The 18,638-nt window shown below is 43.9% G+C and overlaps 1 protein-coding gene across 5 annotated transcripts in view; it reads left to right on the top strand.

Annotated features, from left to right (window-relative positions):
* Tec (tec protein tyrosine kinase) overlaps nt 1–18,638 on the top strand; it is a 108,461-nt gene that overhangs the window by 66,309 nt on the left and 23,514 nt on the right. For 4 of the 5 annotated variants that reach the window (XM_029477184.1, XM_029477182.1, XM_029477183.1 and 1 more), the window contains 3 exons: nt 14,524–14,628; nt 17,152–17,233; nt 17,892–18,020. In XM_029477184.1, coding sequence (XP_029333044.1) covers nt 14,524–14,628; nt 17,152–17,233; nt 17,892–18,020 — 316 coding nt within the window. The remainder of the gene's footprint in view (nt 1–14,523; nt 14,629–17,151; nt 17,234–17,891; nt 18,021–18,638) is intronic. The other variant, XM_029477186.1, reaches the window with a different exon arrangement.

Genomic DNA, 18,638 nt, shown 5'->3' with positions numbered 1-18,638 from the left:
TCCCAGACTATGTAGCGGAATCAGGAGGGAAACACAGGCAGGGTGAGCCACCCAGAGCCACCCACACCAGTGTTTCTCAACCTGTGGGTCTTGACCCATCTGGGGGTCGCATCTCAGGTATCTTGCATGTCAGATGTTTACATTACAATTCATACCAGTAGCAAAATAAGAGTTAGGGAGTAGCAACAAGATAATGTTAATGCTTGGGGGTCAGCACAACATGAGGAAATATATTAAAGGGTCACAAAAGGTTGAGAATCACTGCTCTATGCTCTATCACTGTGTTACCCCTGGATAAGTCTCTGATCCCCTTTGGCTGGCCAAATTGTGCATTTGCACAGGAGTCTAATGTGCACTAATACTGCTATTTGCTAGCATCCGAGGCCATCTTAGAGCCTGCCTGAGTGGTATGTGTGTGCCTTTGAACTCTTACTGCTTGAGTGAAGAGGAGAAGCTTTAGCCAAAGGTGTCCCCTGCTTTTGTTCCCAGAGTGCTTCTGGCCTCTGGGTGAGTCAGTCCACTGCTCTGGTTTCAAGCTGTAAGTGAGACAGCTTAAATAGTTCAAAGGCTAAAAATAGCCCAGTCACATGAACCGTCAGTCATCTTTTTTAGAGAAGATTTGCAAAACCCAAGGAAGTCAAGGTAAACTGGTTGAAAACAACAGATGTTGAAGCCAGACAGGATGGCACAGGCCTACCATCCCAGAACTTGGGAAACAGATGCAGGAGGATTGCTGTGAGTTCGAGTCTAGCCTGATCTACAGAGTTTCAGGGCAGTCAGGACTTTATAGCTAGACCCTGTGTTAGAAAAACAAAACAAAAGAAGAAGGAAGAGGAGGAGGAGGAGGAGGAAGAAAAGAACAGATGTTGGTGGACAGTGGTCATTTCTCTTTCCTCTTAAAATCTTAGAGAGCTTACTTTATCCCCCATGTCCCAAGCTGAACTCTCATTTCATTTTATTTGGTAAGGCAGCTGATGTTTGATACCTGTCCTTCCATGAGTCTTACTGGAGTCTTGAAGGTTGCAGTGAGTGAGTCTTTCCTTATCTTATGTCTAGGAGCCGGTGCTGCGCCTTTCCTAGGCCTCCTGTGGTTTTAGAGTATTAGTAGCTAACTTAAGGTAGCACTTGCCGTATTCCTGTAATAAAACCAATTTAAGCTTATCCCAAGTAGTTTACAAACAAATGAGACTCAGACTATGGTTATTTTATTTGGCTTTGACAATTACTAGGGAGTAACCCCTAATCTAGTCTTCTAGCTGCTGACCTGGCTACCTCCTCAGCAGTGTACCCCAAAATACTTGCTGTTTCTCCTGGCCACGTGCTCATGGTCCATCTTCCCCCATGGCGGCTTCCTCTGTCCTCCTTCCTCCTTCTCCCCCGGTCTCTCCTCTTCCAACCAGGTCACTCTAAACCCACCTACCTCTAATCCCTCTAGTAATCGGCTGTAGCCAATTTTATTTAACTAGTAGTTTTAAATCAGGGAAAAAAGTTTTGCACAAAAGCTTGTACACATGAGAAGTTACTCATAGGTCTAGACCTTTGGTAGCATTACAATACCTAGCAGCAGACCAAACCTCAGCACAGCTTTTCCCCTAATGCTACAGGACTTGACAGTTTAAACTCTTAGTACAAGCCAACAGAGTTCTTGATGCTGTTACTCATCGCATTTTATAGCTAGGGGAAGAGGTACAGGGAGCTTGGATCAGTTGTTCAAGATGAGTCCAGACGCTGGTCACTTCCCCCTTCAGCTCCCCAGTTACAAGCACTCATTTCTTTATTTTTCGTGTGTGTGTGTGTGTGTGTGTGTATGTGTGTGTGTGTGTGTGTGTGTATATGTGTGTGTGTGTGTGTGTGTGTGTGTGTGTGTGTGTGTAGGGTTCTGGAGATCAAACTAAGGCCCTGTTACTTATAAAGCAAGCACATCACCAACTGATATCCTCAGCTTTACTTTGATGCATCTTAATGTATCAGTCACTCGGATACTTACAGTTTCTAGTCCTGGCAGAGCATCTTGGAAACGACATCTCTCCAACTCCCCATGCTTTGTGCCACTCACAGTCTTTCTTCTTTTCTTTTTTGGGGAAACTCTTATCTGGGATTCAAGGTCTGATTCAGGGAAGTGTCTCCCTCATGAGGATTTCTCTGATCTGTCCCCTCACCAATGAACCTCTTCCTGGGTCCCACTGCTATATCCCACTCCACTATAGAAGTTCTTCATCCTTGGTTGTCTGGTTAACAGTTCCCTGTATCTTACCAGTAGAAGCTGTATAAATGTTCGGTAATGAAGCTGGAAGGAAGAAGATGTAGGAGAGAGAGCAGGTAGTGTAAAGGGATTCAACTGTTAATCCCTGTTTATTGTCCTTCCCAAGAAGCATGTAACTTTGATTTAGAAGTGGACACTCAGTGTGAACCCCCTTCCTTTCATGACAAAACATTTTATAAATCATGATGTTTATAATCATAATCTCCATAAGCCATGTAATCATCTTGGCAATCAAAATTGCCTCTAATGTAAAATGATTATCCCTAGTCTAGGTTCGTTAGGTGAACCTAGCTAATTAAAGCTAATCAGATTCAAACGTTTTCCTAGGTCAACACCAGATATCATTGCACTTTGTTGGGAGCTAGTGGTGGCCACACCACACATGCCTCTGCCTGTTACCTGTTCAGTCCAGCACAGATAGTAGGTACTCAACTGAAGGTCACACAGATAGGAACAGCCACAGTGGTAGGTGTGCAGGCTGCTTGTGGTAGATGGGCAGGTTCAAACTGTACTGAGCAGAATCATTTGAAATAACCAGTATTGGATCATTTTTGTCCTAAAAACAGGGCGGTCTGTGATAACGTGACCTACTAACCTCTTGGCGAATTAGCAAGAGAAGCCTATTCTCTAGGAGATCACTTAAAAGCTGGCATTTGGTAGAATGGAGGTTTCAGATTTGTTCAGTGATTTCATGAGAATAACCTACGTAATTTCTTGAAGCCATCCAAGGCAGTTGCTGTCTGGGTGTGTTGTGTGGTACCCATGCTCCACTCACAAGTGCAGAGGTGAGAGGAGCAGACAGCAAAATGCTGCCACTGTGTGTCGTCATCCTCAGGGCACTTTGGCAGTGGATGGTGCTGAGAGACTTTTTTGAGAATGGGCAGATGTTCTGCAATATGGAGCTAAGAGTTAACTACACTATCGAGCAAGCTAAGTGGGGATGAAGAGTTCACGCGCACCTCAGCTGTGAGAGTCGGTGGGTGAAGAGAGTAGCCATGTATCCTGGAGTGAGCGCCTCTAGGAACCCTTTCTACTCTAGATGGTTTTCCATGGGATCCCCCAGCTTGATTCACCCCTAGGTGGTTTATTTCAGCCTCTGTGCTGAAATCGACAGGCAGATGCTAAACCTGCCATCACTTCGGTAGGGTCCATAGCTCTTTGATTAACAGTGGAGAACTTTGAACTGAATGGTGAATGTAGGTTGCTGTGTGCACTTGACTTTTGAGAGGTGTCATGTAGATATCAGGATTGTTGGGTCTCCAAAGCTCAATTCCTGTTTTGAGTCCACAGTGCCTAAGAACAGCCAGTGCTTTTGGTAGTAGCAGTTAAAGGAATGTGCCCATGTCTCAGTTCTGTCCATTGATTATAGACCCTTTCTGTATTCCCATGGAAAAATTATCTAAACTGTGTTTCTGACAATTTTGACCATTTAACATTTTGGTAAGCATTTATTAAAATACTTTTCAAGTTTTAAGTTTTTGATAAGCATTTTAACCTTTTATTATGGCATATTTCAAACTTGAGAGTGGACTTGTATAGTAAACTTGTATAGTAAACCCCTTTGTACACAGTAAGCAGCACATAGCATACTCTCCTGCCTGTTCCCTGTCCTGGCCTCAAACCCTCAGGTCCTTACTGTATGGCATTCACATCATCTCTACTCCAGAGCCTTCAGAATACAAGTTCCACAAGACACAGGGTATCCAGTTTAAGCAAAGGCACAGCACTAGCTCTGTATTCCTAACTATACCAATGGAACTTCCTTGGTGCCATCACGTATCCAGGCTGAGGAAGAAATTGGTTTACAAATAACTTTATCTATACAATGTGTCCTAGTGATAGGGTATGTTACCAAAAAAAAATACTGTAAATTGAATTTTTCAACATGAATTGAAAGGATATTATTATAGGTATTAACAGTATGGGGGCTTACAGTCTCAGGTGGTTTGAGTCCATGATTATCATGGTGGGAAACATGGCAGCAGACAGGTAGGCATGGTGCTGGGGCAGAAGCTGAGAGCTTACGTCTGATCCACAGACACGAGGAGATGGTGTGAATTTTATAACCTCAAAGTCCACACTCAGTGACACATCTCTAACGAGACCACACCTCCCCATCCTTCCCATACAGTTCTACCCAGTGGGGGTGAAGCATTTAAACATATGAGCCGGTGAGAGGCATTCTCATTCAAACCAACACAGCCAGTTTTACCATATGTTTGAGGGGGGGGACCCGAACTCATGTCCTAGTGTGTGACAGTAAGCACTTCACTCGCCAAGCTGTCTCCTCAGACCCAGCAGTTTAGTATTTTAAAGCTAGAGAACCATGCAGATAGCAAGAGAACAGCATAACTCTCAGGACAGCTTCTTTGAAGGGCTGGTTAAGGCTCTGCCTTTGCAGTGCTCTCTCTGGCTTGGTTCAGTTTCAAATAGTTCATGTTTGCAGTCTACACTTACCTGCATGCCCCTGTGTCTGTGTTCCCTTCGTGGAGGAACTTCCCAGGTATGGGCACTATAGAGGCACAGTTCTCAACAAGTCGTAAGCTTCCCAACTTGGACCTGTCTAGCAACCTAGGCCTGGGGCAAGCCCAGGGTAACGCTGTAGGGTAACGCAACCTAGGCCTGGGGCAAGCCCAGGGTAACACTGTAGGTAACGCAAGGGCTGTCATTTCTCATCACACTAACCACTGGCTGTGGTGGGAATGTTGATTGAGTCCCAGGACTGTGTCTTCTATGCTGTGCATTTCATTTCCATGCAAAAGCCCCGGGGCTAGACTCCTGTCTCAGTTGCTAGTTATCTCTGGTGCTCACACAGTCCTCAAACGCCAGGCACACGCTTAATCCAGTGGGAGAGTTGAATCATGATTCTAATTATTTCTACTCTCACAAAGATATGAAGTGTTAGGAAGAAAAAAAAAATACAGATCACATGGAGATAGACAGACAGACAGACATCCCCATCACAGAAGCAAAATGCTTCCTGTCAGTGTGAACTATAGAAACTGAATCCAGAGATGCCTGGGCCTGTCTTTTTCTGCTGCTGACCAGTGAGGTGTTCTGTTCTGGTCAGCAGTGAGCACCATAGCAGAGGCAGGGGAATATCCTGACTGCATTTACTGGATCTGGGAGGATTTTAATGGGACTGTTAGGTGCAGTAACACATATTTCTAGGAACTGTAATTGCCTGCATTGGCACAGTCTTTTTTTTTTTTTTTTTAATTTTCGAGACAGGGTTTCTCTGTGTAGTCCCGGCTGTTGTGGAACTCACTCCGTAGACCAGGCTGGCCTCAAACTCAGAAATTGGCCTGCCTCTGCCTCCCAAGTGCTGGGATTCAAGGCGTGAGCCACCACACCCGGCACATTGGCACAGTCTTACATGAATATTATTCTGTGATTTTAGGAATGGAAATGAAAGTTTTGCCTTGAGATTTTCAAAATCGTGGTTTTTTTTTCCTCTGAATATTAACTTGATCTCGCCTAATTGTCCGAGCAGTGATAGGAACCATATTTAAAACCATAATCTTCATACCTAAGCCACTCTTACGTGTAACCACGAAGTTGTTTGTTGATATTAAGGCTTTTATTTTTCTTTAAAGAATGGCAGAACTGTGTCAGATGGAAAGCACCCTTATTAGAATGTTAGGTTTTGTCATTCTTTGCTTGACTCTAGAATCTCACTCTTATTAAAGAGAAGCCATCAACCATCAAATAGGAAAAAACTTTGGTTTTATTCATTCTAGGTCTCCCGATCCTGGAAGAGTTCCTATCAAATTATTTTCAGTGGACACAGGAACATGTCATAGCCACCCAGGATTTTCCTGCCTCTCCCTGAGTAATGGCACCTGCCACCCTTGGGACTTGTTCTCTGAATTGTGCACAGGTGGAAGAGGAAAAAGTTACCCGTATGAATGGGCCTTTGGTGCTCATTTGAGACTTTTAGTAGACCATGTCCCTCATTTCTGTGGATGAGCAGGTGGAATCTCAAGAACAGAGTTCACCCTGCTGTTGCTTTACTCTACTCCTTCTTGTGGGAATGCCAGACAAGAGCAGCTTGAGGAAGGAAAGGTGTATTTGGCTCATTGCTAGCATGCATGCATCCATCCATCATGGTGGCAGGAACTTGAGGCTGCTGGGAACATTGCATCAACATTGCATCAAATGCTAAGAGGCATTTTTGTTTTGTGGATCTCTTAGGCACAGTAATTAAAACAAGGTAACTTTGGCTCTTACACCAAGTTACGCCATGTCTACTCCACATGCACCGGGAAAGAGCAGAAATCTGTATCTATACAGAGGGTGGTCCTGAGAACTTCCAGGTCCTTCCAAACAGCCCAGCTGCTAGTTCAGTAGTGGCAGCATTGGCATGCTCTGGCCTGATTATCCTTTGGTTTTACCTGTCATAGCTCATGGTGACACTCAAACCCCAAACCGTCTATCATTGTTCATGCACAAGGCTGTGACCTGACTCCCCAGTGCCACAGTAACAGCTAATAATTATTAACTGCCGCGTGAAGAATGTGGGTGCTGTCCGGGACGCCAGCAGGGCTATGTACTTCAGGTGAGATATAATGAGGTTCTAATGGAGGCGTGTAGCAGTGATGCCCAGGGTGAGCCAGGCACAGAGCTTCGGACAAAGACTAGGAGCACTGGGATATGGTGGGAAGAGTGGTAAATGGTTTGATGGGTGGTGTGTCCCCAACAATAATTACTTTTTCAAATATATGCCTTGTGATTGATCTATATCTATACCTATCATCTATCTGTCTGTCTGTCTATCTATCAATCTATCTCACTACTTGCTAACCATTGAGACTTGCTCAGGAGAGACCCCAATTCCTCAGCCTTATATGTGAGCATTGCCTAATCTGGCCTCAAACAGCCTTTCTTTGTGTCATTTCCTATACTCCTGATCCACCCCTGTGTTTAGCCACTGTGCTTTGGTTTCAGTTCCCCAAGTGCTCTCAGAGCTCTGTCGTTTTTGCAGCCTGTTACCTTCCTTGCTTTCTCTACAGAGAAAGCTACTTCCTTAGAAGCCAGTTTCTCCTCCATCCACTTCCTGGCTTTCTCATTCCCCGATTAGGAACCATCCTCCCCTTCCGCCCGAAGCATTCCTTCGATGACGGTTTCCACAGACCCTCCGCCCTCTCTCCCAGCCCCGAGACTTCAACACACAGCCCTGGGACTGGCTGAATAAGGCAAATACGGGACAACACAAATGTGTGTGTGCGAGTGCGGGTGTCCCGAGAGGCCAGCAGAGATCCTCTTGAAGCTGGAGTTTCAGGCTACTGGAAGCTGACCCCTGTGGGTGGTGGGAACCAGCAAGCAGCCTTAGCTGCTGAGCCACTTCTCCAGCCCTTCAAACTTCCAGCTGTGACACAGGATAGAAAAAAATGAATAGGAATAATTGAGGGGTCCTGGAAAGAGAAAGAGGCCCCTCATTTTGGAGTCATTTCCTGCTGGCTGAGTGTCCAAGAAATTTCAGCACAACAGATAAAATCAAGATAGCTTGCAGAAATAATCGCCCCCTAAGGGCCATTCATGCAGGGGTGTTCGAAACAACAGATGAACATGGCTTACTTAGAGTCAAAATGTCTTTGACCTTGATCTTAACTTCATTAGTACTCCTCTCTCATCCCTAAAACCATTTCACTGATAAAAGCAATTTCTTTAAGAAAATTACATAGAACAGCTCATTTGATATTTTCTTAATTTAAGTATAAAACTTTGTGGGTTTTTTTTGTTGTTTGTTTTGTTTTGTTTAAAAAAAAAAAAAAAAAAAAAAAAAAAAGGTTCTCTTGGCTGTCCTGGAACTTGCTCTGTAGACTAGGCTGGCCTCAAACTCAGACATCCAATTTCCTCTACTTCCCGAGTGCTGGGATTAAAGGCGTGCACCACCACTGCTAGGCTTTAAACCTTTGATTTATCTTTGAAGCCTGTAAAACATATCCTTTGAGCAGTGCAACTAAGACACAAAGTCTGGTGAGAGGGCAATCAGGCTGCGACATCTGTGCCGCTTGCCAGGGTGATCTGCCTTATCTGTCTGTCTGGGTGTGTCCTTTCTCCCTGACCAGTCCACTTGCCTTGGGCTCTTCAAGAGGCTGCATCCCATGGGAAGGAGGACAGATTAGCAGAGGGCTGCTAGTCTCTATCTGCTGCCCGCTAGAAACTCAAGGGAAACCCTCTGAAGAGACACACTCTGGCGTGCTCTCCCTCCCGCTCCTCCCCAGCTCCTCAGCTTACGGTGTAAGTGCTCATCGTCTCTCGTATTAACTCGTATTAGCTCGTATTAACTCCTCTCTGCAAACTTCGTTAACTTGGCTTCACCCTGACTTATCCTGAAACTCTTTTCCGTGGATTCGGGGCTTTTCCCGAGTGATGGTCCTTAGGCCCTCACAGTGGCTCTGTCGACCACTGTCTCTCTACTATCACTGACGATGCTACTGGAAGCTCTTTGGAGCCGAAAGTTCAAATACTAATTAGCACATTAGGAAATGTTTGTAGAGGGTGTGTATCAGTTATCCCAGTATCAGAGTCATCCCGTTTCCCTGGAGGTAATGACCTAACTATGACACTGGCCTGTGGTAGCCATGGCTGAAGTGATTTGAGGTAGGCATTTTGGAGATAGGCCACGCCTTCCTGCTGCAGGACCAGTGAGAATAGTCCCCCAAGGACTGAGCAAAGATGGGGTAAACAGCACCCTGGCTTAAAGCCATTGCCTCTGAGGGTGAGGGATGAGGTCTCACAGGATTTCTGTGCTGTTTCTCAGCTTTCTACAACAAACACACATGACTTGGTAATAGAAGGACGATGCTGTTGCAATTTCTTCTACCTGTTAGTGAGTGCAGGCCTGAGGAGCACGATGGGAAACGCTGCCTGACCAGACATCGGGTACCAGGCCCCTGGTCACCCTTCCATCCTGCCTTAAGCTGTCCTTAGTCACTCTGGTCTGCTTTTGAGTTTTTATTTAGAAAATAATCCAGAGTCTGTTTCTTTGAGCCGGACATCCTTTTAAGCACTTCTGCGGTCTTAGCTCATTTAACCCTCATTCCATGCCTATGGGATTGATACTGTTATTAGTCCCACTTTTCAGATGGGGAGTGATGTAGGAATGTGATTTTTTTCCTTGCCTGGCTTGTTTATTCTGCTGGGGTCTCTCTGTCTCTGTCATTCCACCTCTGACACAGAAGCCACAGTTCTGAATATCTTTTTGTTATTAGTGTTTCGAGACAGTTTCTCTCTGTAACCCTGACTGTCCTGGCATTCACTCTGTAGACCAGGCTGGCCTTGAACTCACAGAAGTCTGCATGCCTCGGCCTTCAAAGTGATGGGATCAACGGTGTGTGCCACCACTGCCCTCCTTTGTCTTGAGATTTTTTTTTCTCTTGATGCTATTATTGACCCAAGGCAGACAGCGGATTGAGAAACCAAGGGGAAAGGAGAGAAGCAACATTGGGATGGCCCAGAGGCAAAGCTGCCATAGAACAGTGTCGATGCTCTTTGGTCAGAAGGCAAGGCAGGCTAGCAATTCCGCCAAACTTGGTCACTGCTGACCTTTTTTCGAGGTTGCCTTGAGCCGACTGCGGGGGTTGAAGGTTGCGAGTGGTTAGGAGAGTGGATGGGAAGGAAGTGTAGGCTGAACATTCAACTCTTCTCTCAAAAAGGAAGGAGAAGGCTGAAGGCAGTAGGCTAGTCCACAGGCAGGGGCTTGATTTAGATGTCTGTAAAGAGAAGCAAATACTTGGAAGAGAACAACTCCACGGCTTGTCTCTCTTTGTAGCCCTGGCTGTCCGGTAACTAACCATGTAGACCAGGTTGACCTTGAATTTGAATCAGGCCTGGAGAACTTCCATGCTCCACATCCGAACTGTCCAGCCTGGGACTTGACCCCATAGTCCTCCCACCCCTCGCAGCTGGGGCATGCCAGGGGCCAGAGGGCTTCAGCAGCACTAGAGGCCCTCAGGGACTGTCTTCAACATGTGTGAGCTGTGGTTTCATCACCCACAGAATGAGGAGAACAGGCCTACCTCATGGGATGCCGTGAGCACAGAGCTTAAATGTCAGTTGCCATCTTACAGCCTCTGTGTCCTTTTCATCTTGTCTTAGACACAGGGTTAAAGGAAGAGATCTAAGGTTAATGCTATGATCTTAGAGTGCTGCTGAGAGGCAGAATGGAGATGCCCAGAGCCTGCACCTGGAGTGGCTATGGGCCTTTCTGTAAAGCAGTTAGAGCTTATCCTCTGAGGGAATATGTCAAGGGTGGGGGGATGCGTGTGCAGAGCTGGTGGCCTCTGGAGCAGACACAAAAAAGACTGGAGAGCAGCAGTGAGGGCCCATCTAAGTGTGGAGAGGATAGGCCATCTGTAGCCCACTTGCAAGGGACCAAGGACAGAACTGAAGATGGATTAGAATATCTGGAGGTAGAGGGGAGGGAAGGAGAGAAGGAGAGAAGGAGAGGGAAGAAGGGAGAGGATGAGTAATGAACAACTGACTGAGAATATATATGAGAACACACACACACATGCACGCACACACACACACACACTAGTGGGGTGACAGAAATGAGGCTAGTGGGGGAGAAGCTGCTGATGGCCATGAGCAAGAGCAGGTTTGAAGTGTCATCCCCTCCTGCTCCCCCACCCAGAGATGGGTCTCACTATGTAGCCCTGACTATCCTGGAACTTACTAAGTAAATCAGGCTGGCCTAGAACTAACAGAGATCTGCTTGTCTCTGCCTCCTGAATACTGGGAGTAAAGTCATACTCCACTATGCTTGCATTGCGAAGTCTTATTTTTGAAGACGTCATGTGTGTTCTTGGGCACAGTATAGAGACAGAACCGTGGCCAAGGGAGAGGCCGCCGAGCAGTGGATAAAATCATTTTCTTTTTGTCTTTTTATTTTTGTACTGTGGATTGAACTACGGGCCTAGCCTAGGCCAGGCAAGTGCTTTGCTACTGGGCTACACTGGTGTTCCTGTGCCCCTCCTCGCTGCTTCTCACTTAGTTGCCCAGGTTAGCCTTCCACTTTCTGTCTAGCCCCAGCGGTCCATGAACCTTGTGATCCTATTGCCTCAGCCACCTGAGTAGCTAGGATACAGGACTATGACATCAGGTCTGGCTTAAAATGGACCTTTAATTTTAAAATAATTTTTAGTGGTTGATTCCAGGACTATTCAATTTTGTCTTTCTCTCCTCTTCCTTCAATGCATTACTATATATATATATATATATATATATATATATATATATATATTCCCCTTAGTCTTTGGAGCACATCTTGTGTGCTGTGTATCAGATGTGTTATGTAGCAAATGCGTTCTATCTGGATACTGTATTTGTTGTTAGTTTTTCATGCATGCACACTCCTGGACCCTTGCACATGCTTCTTTGGATTCTTTCGGATTCTTCCCTGGAATGAATTTTCAGGTGTGAAGTTAATGTACTCCAGGGTGTGGGTGGGTTCTGATGGACTGCTGGCAGATTTGCAGTGAGCAGGGAGACTGGGAGGATGCTGGGGGCGGGGGGTGGGGGGGCAGGAGGGGCGGCGTCCAGCCTCTCACACTGTTGTTCAGGTCGAGCGCCATGTGTTTATGGGCAGTCCACCTCCCATCAGTTAATCCTGAACTCCCCATCCCAAGGAAGGCATCTCCATACAGGGGGAACACAGGAGGGTGTCAGTGACCCAGTAACTGGAGCTCTGTGTGTTTGGTTAATTTTTTTTTTTAAATGAACATTATTGTCAAGAGGTCGAACAAAGGTGTTTCTAGAGGGAAAGGCAGCAATGAAAGGGAGTTGATGTCTCTGTTTCAGAGGTTTGTGTGTTGAAGAAAGGACAGATGCCGGGGGGGGGGGGCAGCCCTGGCATGGGGATTCTTTCTTGTCAGTTCTCCTTGAGGCAGCAAAGGGGAAGAGTGTCAGCGGAGGGGAAGACTTTGTCTTACGAGGTATGTAGGGTTGCTGTATAATAAAAAGTTTACTTATCTAAGTCCAAGTTGATATGCTATTGCAGCTGACCTGCCTTCTGTGCTCCTCTGGGGTCAGAGACTGCAGTCTCAGGCACTTAGCACCTCATCCTAAACAGCAGGAGATTAAGTAAAGGATTAATTGCTAGAGACTTTTCCCTATTGTCCAGATGCCTCTTGCTTGTCAGGCTAGGGGGAAGTTTGGAGCAGTAAACTTCTGTTGAACCAGGAGAAGAGAATAACACTTGCAGAAGGAAAAACTTTTACATAAGCTAATATGCATAATCTCACATAAATTCATATATAGATTCATGCATGCTCATTTATATACTTCCATTCAAACCAGTTAGGTCCAGCTTGCATGCGTTCTCACAATTACAGACTTACACACACACATACATACATTCTCACAGTTACATATTTACACACACATCCATGCTTACATGTGCATGTGGAGCAAAAGACCAAGCACCGGTGCAGAAAGAACTCACTCATCCTGGGTGAAAAATGAGCTCCAATCTTTATTGCATAGAGAAAGAAAAAGCTTCTACCCTTTTAATGCTAAGTGAATTAAACCCACGTTTGTAAGAAAAAAACAAAAACAAAAAAATCTTTGTTCCTTTTAATAAGTCTAAGCCTGCCTTGCTATTAAAAAAGGATCTGTTCTGTCCCATGGTAAGGAGAAGCCTGCCTGCTCCTTCTTCTCTCCGCAGATTCTCCTTTGTTCTAATTTCCCTCTGCATTCTGCATATTGCTCTCTTAGTTTTTTTTTTAATGTTACCTATAGTTTCTGAGTTATTCCACTCTGCATTCTCCTTCTAATCTTGTTCTCTCCTCCTGCTCTGAAGTCACAACAACGCACTTAACTCTCAATGCCTTTTCTCCCAAAGCTATGCCTGTACTTCTAAGTTTTTCTTGAGTTCAGTTCTGTCTAAAAAGTGTTCTGTCTAAAAACTTCTCCTCTGCTCAGCTCCCTTTCACAGTCCCTTAGTTCTGACTCTTCTCTTTGTCCTCAGCCCTTAAACATCTTTTAGAATACATGATCACATGTTAAAAAGTTCATCAAAAGTTCACACAGAATATCAAGTCATAAATAAAATAGAAGTTTACAACAGAGAATGTTGGCATGCATATCTATTAGGAGTAATTACCTAGCTAAACATCCATTACCTGTCTCAGCTCCACAGGTTCACTGAAGGTTTAAAACCATAACTAAGTTATTAGTAAAGTTTTGTATAGATAAACCCAGTCAATATTTATCTTCTGTCCTAGCACCTATAATAAATCATTAGTTCCCTTTTTATGACCTTTGGTTAATTGTTTTACAACCTCTTGGAATGTGCTCTGAGTAGGAGAGAGTCTGGTTATCATCTAAGAGCAATTAACTGGCGACACTTGGGAGACTGACAGAGTTCTCATTGCAGTTTTGGCTATCAGAAAAGGACCTAATAGCAGTCCTACTATAAAAGAAATTAATGATCACGGATATAATTTTAGGAATTCTTATAGGATAATCATTGACTTAAGAAGTCATCTATTTGTCTATATAGCATCACTACAAGACAGTACATCTTTGTGGATCTGCAGAGATCTGCTCCAAAGAGGATTGCTATTAATTAGTAATTGTTATATATGTTTAATAATAACAGGAAAAGCATATTAATAGCAGGAATCTTTCCTAAAATGATTTTGGCGTGGGCTTTGTGTATTGAACTGAATTTGTTGTGGACTATTATAATCTGAGGCAGGCCATCTCAGGACAAGCACCTGATAGTTATTAGCTTGTCCCGTTGTGGCTCCTGACAGAGCAAGTTCACCACTAGAAATGAAAGGGTCTAATGCCTTCCACTGTAGTCATCGCAAGGTTAGTATTTTTGAACAATTTTAAGAGTTAAGGGAGATGTGATTTATATAATTATTAAAGAAATCATACTGTATCCATTGGTGTGTGCATGTGTGCGCACGTGTGCGAGCGCATAGGTGTGAGCATGGCTTTGTTCTCAATAACTTGTCCATCTCTCCCCACTTCACCATGGCCACTGGATCCCTCCTTGGCATTGGAATGCCAAACATCTCCCTGTGCCTGGCTGTTTTTACATGGTTTCTGGGGCATCAAACTCAAGTCCTTACACTTGAAGGCAAGCCCTTTACGAACTGGGCTATCTTTGTGTAATCTTGCCTGCTCTAAGTTGTAATCTTCTGAGTCAGTAATTTTATCATTAACTACAGTCGGCCATTAAATGGTTTTCTTATGTCCTGTGTTCTGCTCGTGACACATCGCCTCTTCTTCTCTTCTCACAGAAGAAATACAGAAAGGGCGTCATTGACATTTCAAAAATCAAGTGTGTGGAGATAGTGAAGAACGATGATGCTATCATTCCCTGTCAAAATAAATTTCCATTCCAGGTGAGTTGGCTGCAAACGTAACAGGGTTTCTGACTCTTTTTTTTTTTTTTTAAAGATTTTTTTATTTATTACACTGTACACTGTAGCTGTCTTCAGACACTCCAGAAGAGGGCGCCAGAACTTGTTACAGATGGTTGTGAGCCACCATGTGGTTGCTGGGATTTGAACTCTGGACCTTCGGAAGAGCAGTCGGGTGCTCTTACCCACTGAGCCATCTCACCAGCCCAGTTTCTGACTCTTAGAGGTTTTCATGGGACAGGCATGACATGAGCTGGGGTTTGTAGAAGGAAGGAGACTGGTACCCTAGAATCATCCTAGATATCAAACTGCCTGAGATGCAAATTAGATGTTTATTATTCTGATAAAGGGCAGTATTACTAGAAGTTCTTGTACAAATACAAAAATGGCCCATGTTACTAAGGTAATAGATAGAGCTAAATCTTCTCCATCGGTGGAGATCCTGGCTGCTATCAGCTTAAGCCAGGAAGCATCTGTTACATGTTTAGATCAAATTAGGGAGTCAATAAATTATTACACTAAACAGATTATTATTATAACAATACTGTAAGTTTTGGGATGGTCCAAGCACAAGCTTTTCTTTCCAGATAGAAAATGACAATCCCTGCCAATGACGTTCCTGGTTATTTAAAATTCACTCTTCAATTGTTCAGTGCAGAGCTGGCTGCACAGACAAACCTGAGTAAGGTGTGGAAACCAGGTAGCAAATATGAAACCATCTCTCCAAGTGTCCGTCAGCACGTTGTCTCCGGTATCTCACATTCTGTCTTATAATATGGCATTTCCAGATATATCTTAGAAGTAGGCTCATGTTTGACACATCTTTTATCTTGGGTAGTCCCACCAAAGTGTAGCTGTTGAACAAATGGGAAGGATTTACCTGACAAACTGGGCCGGGACCAGCTGTGACCAGTGAGATAGTGAGATTTGTTTTTCACTGTGATGATATTGTCTGGGTAGAGGGAGGTTTATAATGAAACACATTATGTTTCAGTCAGTCAGGTCTGCCTTGTGACTAACCATTAGGGATAAGTCTCTGAGCAGTGATAGGATCCTAGGCAATTTTTCAAGGCTTATTATTAATATAAAATTACAAAAGAAGACTAATCATTCACTAGGAACCTCCTTTGAAAGATGCCTGATGCGTGAAAGCCTGGGCTTAGGGGTTGAAATCTTTACTTTTTACATCGTCTACAGAATGGTAATGGACAGTTAGGTGGGACATGGTTGGGAGACACTACTTTTAGTACCTGCTGTATGAATGGGGCCTGCTGAAGTTATACAGGAATGTAAGGTAGTATGGTGAGAATTCTGGAAGTTTGGTTTCTTTAAAAAATACAAATATTACAAGAATATGTTTTCATTTTCATCTCAGGTGTGGGATATGAGGCTACTTTGAAGCAGCTGACTATGATTTGCCTCGCACTTTAGCAGAGGTGTAGTTTTGCCAGCTACAGACATTTCCTCTGATTGTGTGATGTTTGGAATTATGGGAGATTTTCCCAGGGTCTCTAAAGGTTAGAACCCTGATGGGTGAAGTTGTTGGTTGTTCAGGGGGTTGTTTGCTGTTTGTTAGTAATTGTGCTCAAAGAAAAAAGAACAAGGAAATTAGATGAAAGGTCTTTATTTCTTTCTCTCTGTTCTCTCCTTCTTTCTCTCCCATCTAGTGTTAGGGGGTGAAACAGGGTGGTGGGGATAAAGGGTGGGAAAAAGAAGAACCCACAAAGCAGCCCAGGCCAGCTACAGTAGGGTCTTGGCTAGGACCCAATGGTGAGGCTGAGTTAATAGTCTGGAACTGAAAGACTCAGCTTGTTAAAGCCAGCTCTTGTATCTATTAATGGGGCAAAGGAAATGACAGAAGTGATACTGAAATGAATCCAGAACATTATTTTGAAAAATAGTGGATTCGAATAAGCCCTGCGGCACTAAATTTATCCACAGAACATTAGTCAGTTAAGTTGAAATAAACGCTAAGATCAATGAAGCATCCTGATCGCTGTTGGTACCAGTTTTCCTCTGTGAAGATACAATCCTGGGTCTAGGCAGTCAGTAAATTCCTTGAGGATCTGAGTTATAGCTCAGTACCCACAGAAAAAGAGCCAGGTGTGGTGGTGTGTGCTTGTAATTTCAGTACAGGGAGGTGGAGGCAGGCAGCCTAATCTACTTGGTAAGTTCTAGCCCAGTGAGAGACCTTATCTAAATAAATTAAGTAGATGGTGCCTGAGAGACATTACCTATGGATGCCCTCTGGCCTTTGCATGAATGTAGGCACACGTGCAATACACTTTTCATAATCCTTTGTAAAACATACATCCAACCTGATGAAATTAAGAAATAGATGTGCTTTTGGAATCCAGTGTCTTTGAAAACTTTATTTCTGAAGTACTGGGATTGTTTAACAGCCATCCAAGAATAGTTTACTGATGCTGCAGTACCAGGGATGCTGATACGTGGAAGCGCTGTGTCTAAGTGTTATCACTGCTTTCATCTTTTGTTTTGTTCTAGGTTGTTCATGATGCTAACACACTTTATATTTTTGCACCTAGTCCACAAAGCAGGGACCGATGGGTGAAGAAGTTAAAAGAAGGTAAAAACTGGTGTATTTTATGTAATTTTAGGATATCACACACATACACAAAACCCCCAGAAGCATTGCTAACATAGCTCTTGCATTTATAATAAATTATAATGAGTATCCCTCCAAGGACAGTCACTCCTTGTAAGTGATAGCACATTGAGGACAGCTTCCCTTTTTAAAATCCTCTTTCTTACTAGTTGAATGTCCTTTCCTCATAAAAGCACCTTCTGTTTATTGCACAGTGTGGTTGGAGGTGATAAAACATAGACTTTTATGATAGCCGGATTTGTGTTTCCTAAGCAATTGCCTGTGTCAAACACTTGCTGTGGATGGACTCACATATTCCTGACAAAGTGCTTAAATGGACAGTTTGTCTTGCACGATACTCCTTACTTGATGGAATACAATGGTAGTGGGCATTAATCAACCATCGAATAGCAGTGATTCACTTCTGTTCACATGAGTGTTTCCAAAAAAAAAGGGGGGGAGGGAGGAAGAGGGGACAGAGAGAGAACCATCTAGCTGCTCTGAATATTGAATATGTGATATCACAATGGCATTCTCATACCAAGCATGTTGGTCAAGGAAGAAATGATGATCGTCAGTTACTTACCAACAGTTTTGTTTGTTTTATTCCACTAACCACTCATGTGTCTGTGCGTTGCAGAAATAAAGAACAACAATAATATCATGATTAAATACCATCCTAAATTCTGGGCAGATGGGAGTTACCAGTGTTGTAGACAAACAGAAAAACTAGCACCGGGATGTGAAAAGTACAATCTTTTTGAGAGTAGTAAGTATTCATCTGACTCTTTAGCTGTGATGTACACAGCATGAGTGGGCTTTTGGTGTTGGGAGAAGTGATGGGATTTTGATGCTGATGGAGTGGAGGACACTCCAGGGCAGATACAGCCTCTGAGAGTGATGGTGTTTATGTAGCAGTGGGACCTTGCAGAGGCGAGGCCTCTTTGGGGAGCTTAATTACAACAGTGAGGTCTGTTAAAATGAATCTGTTATAAGTGTGGACCATAGGTGGCAGTGCATGCCTGTAATCCCAGGCTCAGATGCACCCAGGACCCCTATAAACCCTTACCGTGAGAGTCATGAGTGAAAACCACAGAGACCAAAAGCTACTAGTACCAAGGAGGATGGCATGTCCTATGGGGTCACCCTGCATTGTGGCTACCATGTGTGTTGCATCTTTTTTTTTCTTTTTCTTTCTTTCTTTCTTTCTTTCTTTCTTTCTTTCTTTCTTTCTTTCTTTCTTTCTTTCTTTCTTTCTCACCCTGCATTGTGGCTACCATGTGTGTTGCATCTTTTTTTTTCCTCTTTCTTTCTTTCTTTCTTTCTTTCTTTCTTTCTTTCTTTCTTTCTTTCTTTCTTCCTTCCTTCCTTCCTTCCTTCCTTCCTT

Source organism: Mus caroli, chromosome 5 (assembly GCF_900094665.2).
Source record: "Mus caroli chromosome 5, CAROLI_EIJ_v1.1, whole genome shotgun sequence".
NCBI lineage: Eukaryota > Metazoa > Chordata > Mammalia > Rodentia > Muridae > Mus > Mus caroli.
This window is presented reverse-complemented; position numbering and strand designations above follow the sequence as displayed.